The sequence below is a fragment of the Canis lupus genome, chromosome 30 (assembly GCF_048164855.1).
Source record: "Canis lupus baileyi chromosome 30, mCanLup2.hap1, whole genome shotgun sequence".
NCBI classification, from domain to species: Eukaryota; Metazoa; Chordata; class Mammalia; order Carnivora; family Canidae; genus Canis; species Canis lupus.
The window spans coordinates 29,860,849-29,874,006 of NC_132867.1; the positions used below are offsets into that span (position 1 = coordinate 29,860,849).

General features: G+C 38.2%; 1 protein-coding gene across 1 annotated transcript; it reads right to left on the minus strand.

Moving 5' to 3' along the window:
- Positions 1 to 8,019: 8,019 nt before the first annotated feature.
- On the minus strand, positions 8,020 to 8,557 carry KRTAP8-1 (keratin associated protein 8-1). The gene has a single exon (XM_072806425.1). The coding sequence runs from the start codon at positions 8,515 to 8,517 to the stop codon at positions 8,326 to 8,328; it is 192 nt and encodes a 63-aa protein (XP_072662526.1). The 5' UTR covers positions 8,518 to 8,557; the 3' UTR covers positions 8,020 to 8,325.
- Positions 8,558 to 13,158: the final 4,601 nt, after the last annotated feature.

Consider the following 13,158-nt stretch of genomic DNA (forward strand, 5'->3'; position numbering starts at 1 on the left):
GTGCCCTCAAGATGAAGAACTACTGACAAATATGCTAGGGGAGAACATGCATCAAATAAGAATCACAAACCTAAATGATGAACTTCTGGAAAAGGTTCAAAGACATAAAGGCTGAAGGTGATGTGTCTTGAAGTGAATCTGGTCCAGTGTATGCAAAAGCTGCATTTGGCCAAGCACCATCTTGGGACTCAAAGAAAGATAGAATCAGACTGAAAACAAAAGAACAAAGTGTCCCAGAAGTGCCAAGGTCTCAGACATGCAGATCAACCAGTAGACTGCTGTTGCCCAGTGTAGCCAAGTGGTCAATAACTACTATAGCCATAATCCAGGACATTGCCCACAGGTAAGAAAGTGCTACCATATATATAGTCAGGACTGTGGCCCAGGGAATACCCAAAACTTCTCCAGTAGCCGTTTGAGTTGAAGTCCTCAGGGAAGAGGTCACAATATATTTGCCCAAGGATAAAGATTTGATCAGGCATTAGGGCTGAGGGCTACAGCATGTAATGGGATCTTTCTTCCTATGGGACTTGTATAACCTCAATGGAGGGCTATGATGAAGAAATGTACCTCCCTAATTCTTTAAATCAAGGGAATTAAAGTTCTCATTAATCTCCTAGATCTCATTGGGAAAACAAGAGATCCTCATTATTTTAGAAAAAAGTTTGAGCTTGACTAACTGCCAAAAAGGAATTCTTCTTTATGGGTTTTGTCCCTGTAATGAGAAATTACGGCTGTGTCTTCAAAGTCTTAGATTAAAACAGACTCCAAATTTAAGCCTCCAATTATCAGACTTCTCAACAACAAAAAATATGCTTGCTGCAATATCAAACCATATTTTTAGTCCACAGGAATTTACTGAATGTCCTCATGCTTCATAAAACCCTATTCCAGCATTTGAGGTATAGATATTAAAGAGTTTATAGATCTAACAAACCTTTTAAACTAGAAGCAAAAGCAAGACAAATAAGCCTACAATCAAAATAAATATATACAACTAAATGCCATAATTATAAAATGTTGAGTGGACACAGTGGGGCAGGGATTACAGTAGGAGTTTGTGTATATATAAAATGGCCCAGTAAATTAAGCCTTGAGGACCAGGAAGAGTGTAGCATAGCACTCAGGTGACAAAGTAAAGTTTCTCTTGATGTTGTAAATTACAAAAACAAAATTCGAAAGCAGACAAGGAATGTGGACAGCTGAGATGGTGCTTTAAAAAATTATTTATGACACTTGCTAAAGATCGGAAAGCCTGACTTTATTCAAGGGAACAACTATAGTTTAGTAGTATGAGTTTTAAAATAGTGAAGAGAGCTTGGGCTCAACTTCAAATATAAAGAAAAGTGGGCATTTATAGCCATGGAACAGGGCAGGAGTCACTGGATGGAAAATTACAAAGAGGGAGGTATCAAGGGTAAGAAGGAAGGGGGTTGGTTTCAGGCTAAATCGATCTAGTAGGATTCTTGCTGAAGGCAGGCCAAGGTGATCAGATGTCACCTGGTAAATGGTGGAGGATGAGGAGCCTGATATAGAGGGTCATCAGATATTGATGGGGGTGGGGTGGGGTTGGTCTGTGTGGCTTAACTCACTTAGCAGATTTCTTAATAAATTTGACAATGCAGAGACAAACATGGAAGACCAAAAGTCAGAGCGTAGTTGAGAAGAGAGTTCAGAGGAGCCTGCCTAGTTTGGCCAAGTTGAAAATCTTTGTCAGATAAACATGCCTCTTCTCCTTCCCTTTATTGCCTTCTCCATTGGCCTTCTATTTCTGGGCTGTGCAACTTTGAACAGCTCATTCATCTCATCATTCTTAGGCAGAACATCAAATCATTATTACATTTATGATGAATTGTACTGAAAAATATACTGTATTTGATTTCTCTAAAATTCTAAGAGACATAGTTGAATGAATGTCATTGACCGAGCTAGGGGAAGTGAAGTTGCTACATGGTGTTATCACTTCATGCTTTTGGTACTCCTGACCAAATGGCATCCATAGCCCTCTCCTCCACATCAGGAGTGTTTCTGGGCTCAGAGTCCACACACTTATGAAATCTCTCTTGGATGTCACAAAAAAACCCTAGCCATATAGTAACATTTTCAGACTTGAACAAATGATTTTCAAAGGAACTTATTGCATGATTAGGGATTCTTTAGTTTAATTTGAAAAAAAATAACATCCTGCCTTTCCATTCATAATGTATTTATTGGAGACTCAATATGAGCTCACTGCTGTGCTTTATTTTGGGGACACAGTGATGAACAGACAGTTAAGAACCATTCATGGAGCATACAGTTCTACAGGATAAAATTGAAGTCAATTCTGGTTAGTAAGAGCAAGGCAGCAAGGCCTTAGCATCAAACACACCTGATTAGAACCCTACTCTGTCTTTCTCCAGCCTTGAGACATGAACACATCATTTGAACTTTCTAAATTTCAGCTTCCTCATGAAGCAAATAAAATCTGGAAGAAAACCAACCTCCTGAGGATATAAAGAGGAGTAATGAACTACTACAAGTTCAGGAACATACTAAATATTAGTTCTCTTTGCCTAATTATTTTGTCATTGGAACGACTGAAAAATCAGATTTAAAATGATGGCTTCATCTGGGATGAACCCACATTAGAAGGTTTTCAGTGTCATACGAGATCAATGGGAAGAAATATATGTTTACTAAATAAACATTTAGCTCAAAAGTAGATATGCTGTTGTCGAGTACATAAGTTGGTTGGTTGGTTGGTTGGTTAGTTTTAAGTATGATTCATTTGCACCTTTGCCATCAGAAAGTCATGAGTTGAACATGTCCATTGGGCAGCAACTATTATAGCTTGGCTAGCTCTGAGAAAGACCACCCTGTAGCTAAAGGAGAATTATGGAAAATCAAAAATAACATCCATGTGAGTATGAAGCATTTCCAGTTTCTGCTTTGCTTTTGTGTCTGAAGTTTTGGGCAAAAGAGCAAGCAAACCCTTCTTGGAAAAAGAAAAAAAGAATTTCACTTTAAAATTTTTTATCAAATGCCTGTGTCATCCATTTATTCCTCAGTGATACATGTTTATGTTTCTTTTGTATCTTTAGTAAGTAAAGGAAAACTCTGACTTGTAAGGTATTTAACAGTCTTCCTGAGGTGTTCATTGTAGCTGAAAGCCCTATGTGGGAGGCGGTTTGGGGGGCAGGGCCGGTGTGAATCTCTGAAAATGATGACTTATTTTGATTGTAAGATTTCTCTGTACTGGGAAGGTGCTCCTCTTGATCACTCTTCTTAGAATCTGTTCATAAATCTGCTTAAGAATTAGCCCTGCCTTAATATGATCTGTGAAAATAGAAGAAAATTCTGTTTTCTTAGGATTCGCTAAGAAGTGAGAAATTTAAGGGGATGCCTGGGTGGCTCAGCAGTTGAGTGTCCGCCTTTAGCTCAGCATGATCCCACATTGGGCTCCCTGCATGGAGCCTGCTTCTCCCTCTGCCTGTCTCTGCCTCTCTCTTTCTCTGTATCTCTGATGAATAAATAAATAAAATCTTAAAATAGAAGAAGAAACTTAAGCACAAAAGTATAGAACAAAAAACAAGAAAATGCAGGCAAAAGAGAAATGAAAGAAAGGGAGAATCATTCGGTCACTTCACATATGCAAAAACAATGTACATATGGCATAGGGTCTCCTACATATATAGACTCACTATGACTCCACCATCTTCATTCACATTCTTGATGGTCATAACTTCATAGCCAAAATTTTCATTGGATACTCATCAAATACTGTGCTCACATAAGAAGTAATATTTGAAGAGCATTTCTCTACCAACCATTTGATAAGGGCAGATATTAGAAACCTTCAAAATAGTCTTTAGAGAATATTTGGGAAATGTTGAACAGGAAATCACATAACATATTTTCTATCAAATTAGCCCTGGAAAATTCTTTGGGACTTTAAACCTCTCCTGTGAACCAAATGGGTCAATATACTTAGCATTCATATATTTAGCTACAACTAATGAATCATTGCTTCTGAGTAATCAAGGAACAGAGAGCCTAACGATTAAGGCAGAGGGCTTAGGAGAGTGGACAGGAAGCCTGAAACCAGGTGGTGGGTATTAGTGAAAGACCTAAGAATATATCTTTGACATATAGAATGTAAAAAGGCTCAAAACAAAGAAACTTGCAGCATTCAACATCCCTCCTTTATGGAGATGGAAATAAGTCATTAAGAAAATGGTAAGCAGAGTAGAAATAACACTGCCCTCTGCTTTCAAGTGAGGCTGATGCCATGCAATTTTTTTCTGTGCAACATTTAGTCGCAGTCTCATAATTCAAGGAGTACATCGGAATATCCTCTAGGCATGCCTTTCTTCTGGGAAAAATTACTCTGTACTATCCCAAAATTTGAAGGAAAAGATTTCTCACTTTGTCTCCCTCTCTCTTTCTCTCAAATGTTCTTCTGTAGATAAGATTCCTTTAATATTCAAATAACTGGTCTGGGTTCTACAGGTTCTATTCAGGAGGGAAATCTTAAATATACAATAGTTAGTTTTTCAGATACTTAGGAGCAATAAACAATGGGAAGGTAGGAAAGGGCAGCCCCTGTGGCCCAGCAGTTTAGCGCCACCTTCAGCCCAGGGCGTGATCCTGGAGACCGAGGATTGAGTCCCACATCAGGCTTCTTCCTGTATGGAGCCTGCTTCTCCCTCTGCCTGACTCTCTCTCTCTCTCTCTCTCTGTCTTTCATGAATAAATAAATAAAATCTTAAAAAAAAGAAAAACAATATTTTTCATGTGTGACCTGAGATTAATCCAAGCCATCAAATGTGCAAACATCAGACTTCCAATCCACAAATGGCTATGAATTAAAGGAGAGTTATGAGATGTTATCAAATGGATGTTTAACATCTTTTTCATGCTTTTTAAAGAAATCTGTGAGATAACCCATATTTATGGAGTTTCTACTATGTGCAGGGCACTAAACTTGGCTCAGTTCAACGGCAAAACTCATGTACGATTAGAAACAAATATCAAGGGGGCCTGGGTGGTTCAGTCAGTTAAATGACTAACTCTTGATTTCAGCTCAGGTCATGATCTCATGGAACCTGAGATTGAGTCCTGTGTTGGGCTCCAAGCTGAGCATGGAGCTTGCTTAAGATTCTCTCTCACTCACTCTCTGCCCTTCCTCTCTCTCTATATTCTCTCTCTCTCTCTCTCTCTTTCTCTCTTTCTCTCTCCTCCTCTAAAAAAAAAAAAAGAAAGAAAGAAAGAAATAGCTAACTACACCCCCTAAAGATCACAGCTAAGCCTGGATGTAGCATCAAATATTCTTCCTATTTCCTTTTCACTATATCTGTAGAATGTTACTTATTCTGTTTTCATTTTTATGGATCCTACATCAATATAGATGAAAAATATTAGTTCCCAGATTCAAAATAAATAGAAGAAACTAAAAAGGATGGGAAATGCAATTCATAATAAAAGACTCTGTAATTGTTCCAAATTGGGGGCAAAGGTAATAGTTAGGGATATTTGGTTAAATACAAATTCCCAGACCCTGTATAAGATTTTCTCATCAGAAGGGAGGTGAAAAGCAGGGACTAAGTATATGCATTTTTTTAAAACCATAGGTTGGAGAAATGAATTACAGTTGAAAATCGCTGAATGATATCAAGTAATGTAGAGCATTTTCATGTTATGTAGGGAAATACGAGTTTATAAAATCATCCAATAATACCCTTTCTCCTTTAAGCAGAACATGGCATCAGTATCTTCAGCCCCAGTAATTTGACTGGAAAGTCCCAAGCAAGGTGTACTTCAATGTACATCTCATACATCTGTCAATATAAAGGATTTCTTCCTTTGTCCTTAGTTTGTGATGTAAATGATTTTCGTTTTAGATAGATTAATAGATGACAAGTGTGTGTGTATGTGTGTGTGCGCGCGCGCACGCTCATGTAATGGCCTGAAACAGTGCTTCTTACTTTGTGGAACTTATGCCACCTCAGCTAGAAGCCCTGGGATACTTCCAAAAACTTTAGATTTTTGATCCATCCATGTTATTGCAAATGACAAGATTTCCTTCTTTTTTTAAGGCTGAATAATATTCCACTGTATATATACTACATTTTCTTTATCCATTCATCTCTCCATAAAGAGATATTATTTCTGTATTTAGCTACTATGAGTAATGCTGTGGTGAACATGAAAATACAGATAGCTCTTTCAGATGATGACTTGATTTCCTATGAGTATATACGCAGAAGAGGGATTGCTGGATTATATGGTAGATCTATTTTTAATTTTTTGAGAAATCTCCAAATTGCTTTCCATAGTGGTAAAGCCAATCTATATTCCCATGGTATGTGAAGGTTCTCTTTTCTCCACATCCTTACCAACAATTATCTTTTATCTTTTTGGTAATAGCCATTCTAATACATGTAAGGTGATAACTTATTATGTTTTGGTTTGTATTTCTCTAATGACCAGTGATATTGAGCACCCTTTCATATACTTGAAATAAAAATCATAACCATATGAGGTGGTGAATAATATGTTAATTAGCTTGACTGTGGTAATCATTTCACAATGTCTACACACATCAAAACATTATGTTGCACATCTTAAATCTATGCAATTTTTATTTGTCAATTATACTTCAATTAAGTTGAGAAAAATTTAGATTTTTGGACCACATCTCATATGTATCAAGTCAGACTTCCTAGAGGTGAAGCATAATAACTTACACTTTAGGCCAGCTCCCCAGGTGATTCTCTTGTACACACAATTTCAGAAACACGGAGGTAAGATACCTCTCTGAGATCTCTTCAAGCACAAATTTTATATAGCTCAGTCATCATTCTAGAATGATGAAACTAGACATCTAGTTTCAATCTGACCCTGTAATTTCTCTCTTTACTTTTCCTATACTATTCTAACATGCCTGTTTGATTAAATTATAATTCTCAGCATTGATTAATATCTGGCTGCTAGAAAGTTTCAAACTGGAGACTTTATTAGCTGTCACAATAGTCTACTGGGAAAGAATTTACTAAGTAAATCCTTGAACAGGATATCTTTTTGAATTTTTTAAAAAAGATATCTGTTGGATGAAATATGGTGGAGAAAATACTCTCTTCTAAAATAATCTCTCCAAATAGCCTTTACATTTTTGGCTACAAGGTGAATCAGAGACAATATAGCCATGTGCAGATATTCAATAAAAGAGCAGGGTTAAGCCCAATCCTGCTGTCACCAAGAATATTTGTGCTATACATAAAATGTTTTCAACAGGAATAATTGGTACATTTTTGACTTGGTTTATAAAAGGAATGTAGCTCTTTTCTCTAAAGGAACACAGAGAAAGGCTAATATATCTTCAGAAACACTTCTTTATGGTTACTTTTCCCCTATGTTTATGAAAAGTTACTCATATTTTAAAGAGTAAAACTTACTACCTAGTATCTATTGTACAAAGATTAAGAAGCTTCCCATCCTTGTTTCTAACCTGGAGTTTCTAAGCTGTAAAATAAACACCATAGGTTTTATGGAATAATCCCTTCCCCTAAAAGACTCTTAGACTCCTAAAATATGTCTATAGCTTTTCTATGACTTGAGGCTTCAGAATCTTTTAATAGGGAAAATGGTATTTTATTCTACACTCTCTCCTCCCCAGGAGCAGGAACACAGTGGATTTCATTTGCACTAATATGGAAAGAACTGAAAAGCCCCCCACCTCCCCATGTTGGGTTTCCTTGAGGAGGGAATAAGCAGTGAGATGAGAAACACCAAGCACTGAATGGTGTACCATTGGACCAAGGATTGGAGGTGATGTCAGAGGTAAAAGGTTAAGACAGGCTTTTTTTCCTCCTCACAAGCAGCCCCCTCTTGCCTATTTATCACACTAGATCAAGGATTATTTGCTTTCTTACTGCTTCTAAAGCCCAGGTGAGAAAAAATAAATCCACTTCCTTCCCCATTCAATGTAACAGAAAATATGCACATGCCAAGAAAAGAAACTCTGCTCAAGTAAGAGTATTATGCTGGCTGAGACAAGTTTATTGAGAATTCAACACACATATCCACAACTTTATCAAGAGTCGTGAGCATGGTGAAAAATTCAGATGAAATACATGTTTGGGTATAAAGTTTCTGAAAATGTCTCAAAGAACATCATCCAGGGAAGGCAGGTAAGGCATCGTCTGCTTTTTCATTTCTTTCCCTCTGGACTCTGGTACTAGGTCTGAGAAGCAGCAACTGGGAGGTCAAGGAGCAAAGGAGGAACGTTGAGGGTGCCTCTTAACCTTGGGAGAGAAGATTCTATGCCTCGGCAATTTCAGCAAATCAGTAGAGATCAAATGGCCAGTATCTTCTGTAGCCGAAGGCCCCACAGCCGTTGTAGCCGTAACCGAAGCCATAGCCCACTGGGGAGTAGGTGCTGCCATAGCCACAGCCCACGCTGTACCCCAGGGGGTAGCCGAAGCTGCCCCAGTAGCATCCTGGGAAGACAGCACCGGAGAAGTTGTTGCAGTGCATGGTGTCAGGAGTGGAGGGCTCAGGTAGCAGGAGAAGGTGACTCCTCTGTGTGATGATTCTCCAGTCTCAGAACCTTCTTTATATACCCTGCCTATGGGGTGTGGTTAAAAGCACAAGGCCCTCATTTTCATTCTTGGCACCAATTTTCATTCTTGACACCACAAAAAGCTCGTTAATTTGATTTGCTCTTGCGTTAGATGTCTTTACAGCTGCTTAAGAAACCTCTCACGTCATGGAATATAGGGACGGGATCCCTTCAAAGTGTGACCCTTTACTAAAAAAGCATTGCAGTGACTTCAAAGCCCTGGGTCCTATAGACCCTAGATAGAGTTCTCTGTAAGCAGACTTTATAAAACCAAGAAATGCTCTGAGGTTGTTAGCTCTTATTCAGTCCTCTTTCTCACCGAATTTCCAGAATGCACTGGTGGAGTTCAGTAAATATGTGTTGGAATAAATTAATAAATGAAGTGATAAATACATAGTAAGTCCAACTAAACTCGAGATATTTCATAGTATTCACTTGGTTAAAGAATTCTTTTTGGGGGATCCCTGGGTGGCGCAGCGGTTTAGCGCCTGCCTTTGGCCCAGGGCGCGATCCTGGGGACCTGGGATCGAATCCCACGTCGGGCTCCCGGTGCATGGAGCCTGCTTCTCCCTCTGCCTGTGTCTCTGCCTCTCTCTCTCAATCTCTCTCTCTCTCTCTCTCTCTCTCTCTCTCTGTGACTATCATAAATAAATAAAAATTTTAAAAAAAAGAATTCTTTTTGGTAGTGTGCAAGACAAATGCCACTGGGCTCATAGGAAAGTCTCCTTTTTATTCTTTCCCTATCTATAGCTACTCTAGTTTTTTTGGTTGTTGTTTTTTATAAGATTTTATTTATTTGAGTGAGAGAGCAGGAGCAGGAGCAGGGGGAAGGGGGAAGGGGAGAAGCAGACTCCCTGCTCAGCAGGAAGGCTGAGGCCAGTAGATCCCAGGACCCTGGGATCATGACCAGAGTAGAAGGCAGCCACTTAACTGAATAAGCCATCCAGGTGCCCCTATAGCTATTCTGTTTTAAAAACTGGTTAAAAATGTAATCTTAATTATAATCCCCACCTGAACTATATATCTACATCACATTTTGAGACCACTGTCTGAACTAATAATCTTATAATTGTAAAAAAAAAAAAAAAATTAGATTGTGGATTAATTTTTTTAAAGATTTGTTTATTTTATAGAGAGCACAAGTGAGCTGGGGGAGGGTCAGAGGGAGAAAGAGAATCCTGAGGTAGAGTTCATGCTGAGAAGGAAGCGCAGAGCCCAGTGTGGAACTTGATGCAGGTCTTGATCCCAGAACCCTGAGTTCATGATCTGAGCTGAAACCAAGAGCCAGCCACTTAACCAACCGTGCCACTCAGGCATCGAAATGAATGGTCAATGAAGGCGTTGAAATGAATGGTCAAATAAAATGACTTTTTGGGCAGCCCAGGGGGCTCTGCGGTTTGGCGCTGCCTTTGGCCAGGGCGTGATCCTGGAGACCCGGGATCGAGTCCCACATCGGGCTCCCTGCATGGAGCCTGCTTCTCCCTCTGCCTGTGTCTCTGCCTCTCTCTCTCTCTCTCTCTCTCTGTCTCTCATGAATAAATAAATAAAATAATTTTAAAAAATATGACTTGTTGATCTGGTACACTTTTTAAAATAAATATTAAAAATAGTAACAAAGTAAAAAAAAAAAAAAGAATGACAAATTTTATCCTGAAATGTATTTTTTTGTTGTTGGATCTAATAAAAGCAGATTATCCGACAAATGTCAAATCTTGTGAGGGGCCAGGTGGCATATAGTCAACATTTCACTCCTCACACCCCAGGAGTGGGAAGGAAAGTCATTCCTCTCTAAATAGAAATTTAGTTTCAAATAGGAGTGAAAGAAGGGACAAGATTGATCAAAACTACTTTGGGTCATGCAAGACCTAATAAACTATTCCAGATACTTACATTGAGATTGCCCTTGGTAGAAAATTTACAGAATATACACCAGAAATAGGACACATGGCAGAGAAACAGAAAGGCATGGAGCTATAATGAATCATTCTTAGAAGGCCGTGGAAATAATATGTATTACATACTGGCCCCCCAAATTTTACTGTAGATCCCAGAGATAGCTTTCGTCCCTGTCACCAGCAACTAAGACCTAAATTTCTGGGAGTATACTGAAGTCACAGGTTGAATCCAAAGGCAAGGTGAAATATCTGGAAAAACACAAAACTATGCCAGCATTCTAACCACTAATTGATTAATTACAGGAGAGGCATTTTTTAAAATACCCGGGGTTGTGCTACCATCTTTCTTCAGAAACCAAGCTCCATGACCACCTGCGGTGACTCAGGACTTAAAATTCAAACACTTCATGTGATTTACAGTGAAATAAGTTCAGGGAATTAAAATTAGCTTTGCTCCCAAAATATAAAGGTATTCAACAGCAGATCCTCCCCTGAAAATCACAGAATGATTTACACTATATCTCTACTGTCATCATATTGCTCTGTTCCATAAAGAAAAAAATAACCTTAGGAAAAAAAGAAAAATGAAACAAAAAAATAGCATTATACAATGGGATGGAAAAAAGGTTTGCCAAAGTTCAATTATGAGGCTCTGTTGAAATGAGTTCCTCCCACATCTGCCTACACAGTCTGGTGAGACGCTAGAGCTATGCCCTGTAAGGCACAATACCCAGCTTTGTCTCTCAGTAGTACTGGTGAATAAAAATTAAAATATGCTGTATTTTTAAAAACTTAGGCTCTTGGAGGGCCTGGGTGGCTCAGGCAGTTAAGCATCTGTCTTCTGCTCAGGTCATGATCCTGGGGTCCTAGGATCCAGCCCACCCTGCATTGCAGAGCTCCCTGCTCAGCAGGGAGTCTGCTTCTTCCTCTCCTTCTGCCCTTCCCCACTGCTTGTGCCCTATCTTTCCCTCTCAAGTAAATAGATAAAATCTTTAAAAAAAATTTTTTTAAATAAAAATAACTTAGGCCCTATTTACAGCAAACATCTTGAATTTTCTCCAGAAAGTCTATTAAAATCCTAACACAAGAAAAATTTAGGGAGACACATTATCAACAAGTCATTTAAAAACATAACTAAATTTGGGATAAATTAAAATTGCCATGATCTAGAGAGGGAGGATTTATCTATGTCCTCCACCTCTATAAAGTGAACAGGAAAATAAAATAAAAACATAACCAATAGCTAGCTCAATTCTACATTGGTTCTATGAAAGCAATCTTCTGACATAGGTATATCTAGGGAAGATCTAGGTTTTGTAAAGCATGAAGTTTATATAATGTTGAGAACCCTTTTTTTTAAAAAGAATATGGTATCCCTGGGTGCCTCAGCGGTTCAGTGCCTGCCTTTGGCTCAGGGCGCAATCCTGGAGTCCCGGGATCAAGTCCCGCATTAGGCTCCCGGCATGGAGCCTGCTTCTCCCTCTGCCTGTGTCTCTGCCTCTCTCTCTCTCTCTCTCTCTCTCTCTGTGTGTGTGTCTATCATAAATAAACAAATCAGTCTTTAAAAATAAAAAAAATTAAAAAGAATATAAAAATTAAGTACAAAATTAAACCTTTGTTAAATGCTAAAAGAAATCACAAAAAATTAAACAGTGACAAAAATCATAAATATTTCAAAATTCTGAAGTAGTTTTACTACTTAACTGCCTGTCATACTTCTATAATTTTTTCCCATAGACTAGCTTTCTGTTTTCTCTACTACCCATCCTGTGCTGAATGCCATAGTGCAAATTCATATTGGCATATGACCTCTGGTCCTGCATTTTATCATGTCAAAAACTTTGGGTGAATTAGGGGAATGGATGGTAGAGAATTCCTGGAAACCATCCCACACAAGGATGGCTCCAAATAGCCCAATGAGACACAGAAGTGACTGCCAACCACATAAGTTTATCCAAATTTTGAAACTGGAAACTTTATAAAGTTTATAAGACAACTATTTTATTATGCGTGCTGGAATTATCTCTACTTCTAAGTTCTGTACACAGTATGTTCCTTGCTCCTCTGCTACCAGAGGACTAGTCAACTTCTCCTTAAGCCAGAAAGGCCCATGGCCCTCCAGAGCCTCCCAACATGAGGGGAAGTGTGATGTAGGAAACCCCCCATAGAAAGCAATAACTATCTAAACCAGTTGTAGTAAAAAATGGCTTGCTTTTGTGAGTTTCTCAAAAAAACAGGGTCATGTGACACGGAGGTTTGATAAAGAAAAATACATTATATTGTCACATAAGAAATGACTCAGTATTGGACTAATCATTACTGGATACTTATTGGTTTGGATAAAGTTCATGATCCTTTTCTTTTTTAATAACAATCTTAAGATATAATTTAATAAATAACTTGATTTCTCCTTTCATATTTCTTTGATTTTAAATAAGGTCTGACAGGAATAAAGATAGGAGAAAGTCTTGCTCTTTGATTTTCGGCAGAGGAGCAAGGAACATACTGTGTACAGATCTTAGAAGCAGAGATAATTCCAGCACACATAAAAAAATAGTTCTTGTCTTATAAACTTTATAAAGTTTCCAGTTTCAAAATATTATAATTCATTAGTAATGAGAGAGAAATTACAAGAGAATGTTTTAAATGAGTTTTAAAATA

Bases quoted from the DNA above. Each gene is read 5' to 3' on its own strand.
- KRTAP8-1 (XM_072806425.1), bottom strand. From the start codon at position 8,517: ATGCACTGCAACAACTTCTCCGGTGCTGTCTTCCCAGGATGCTACTGG.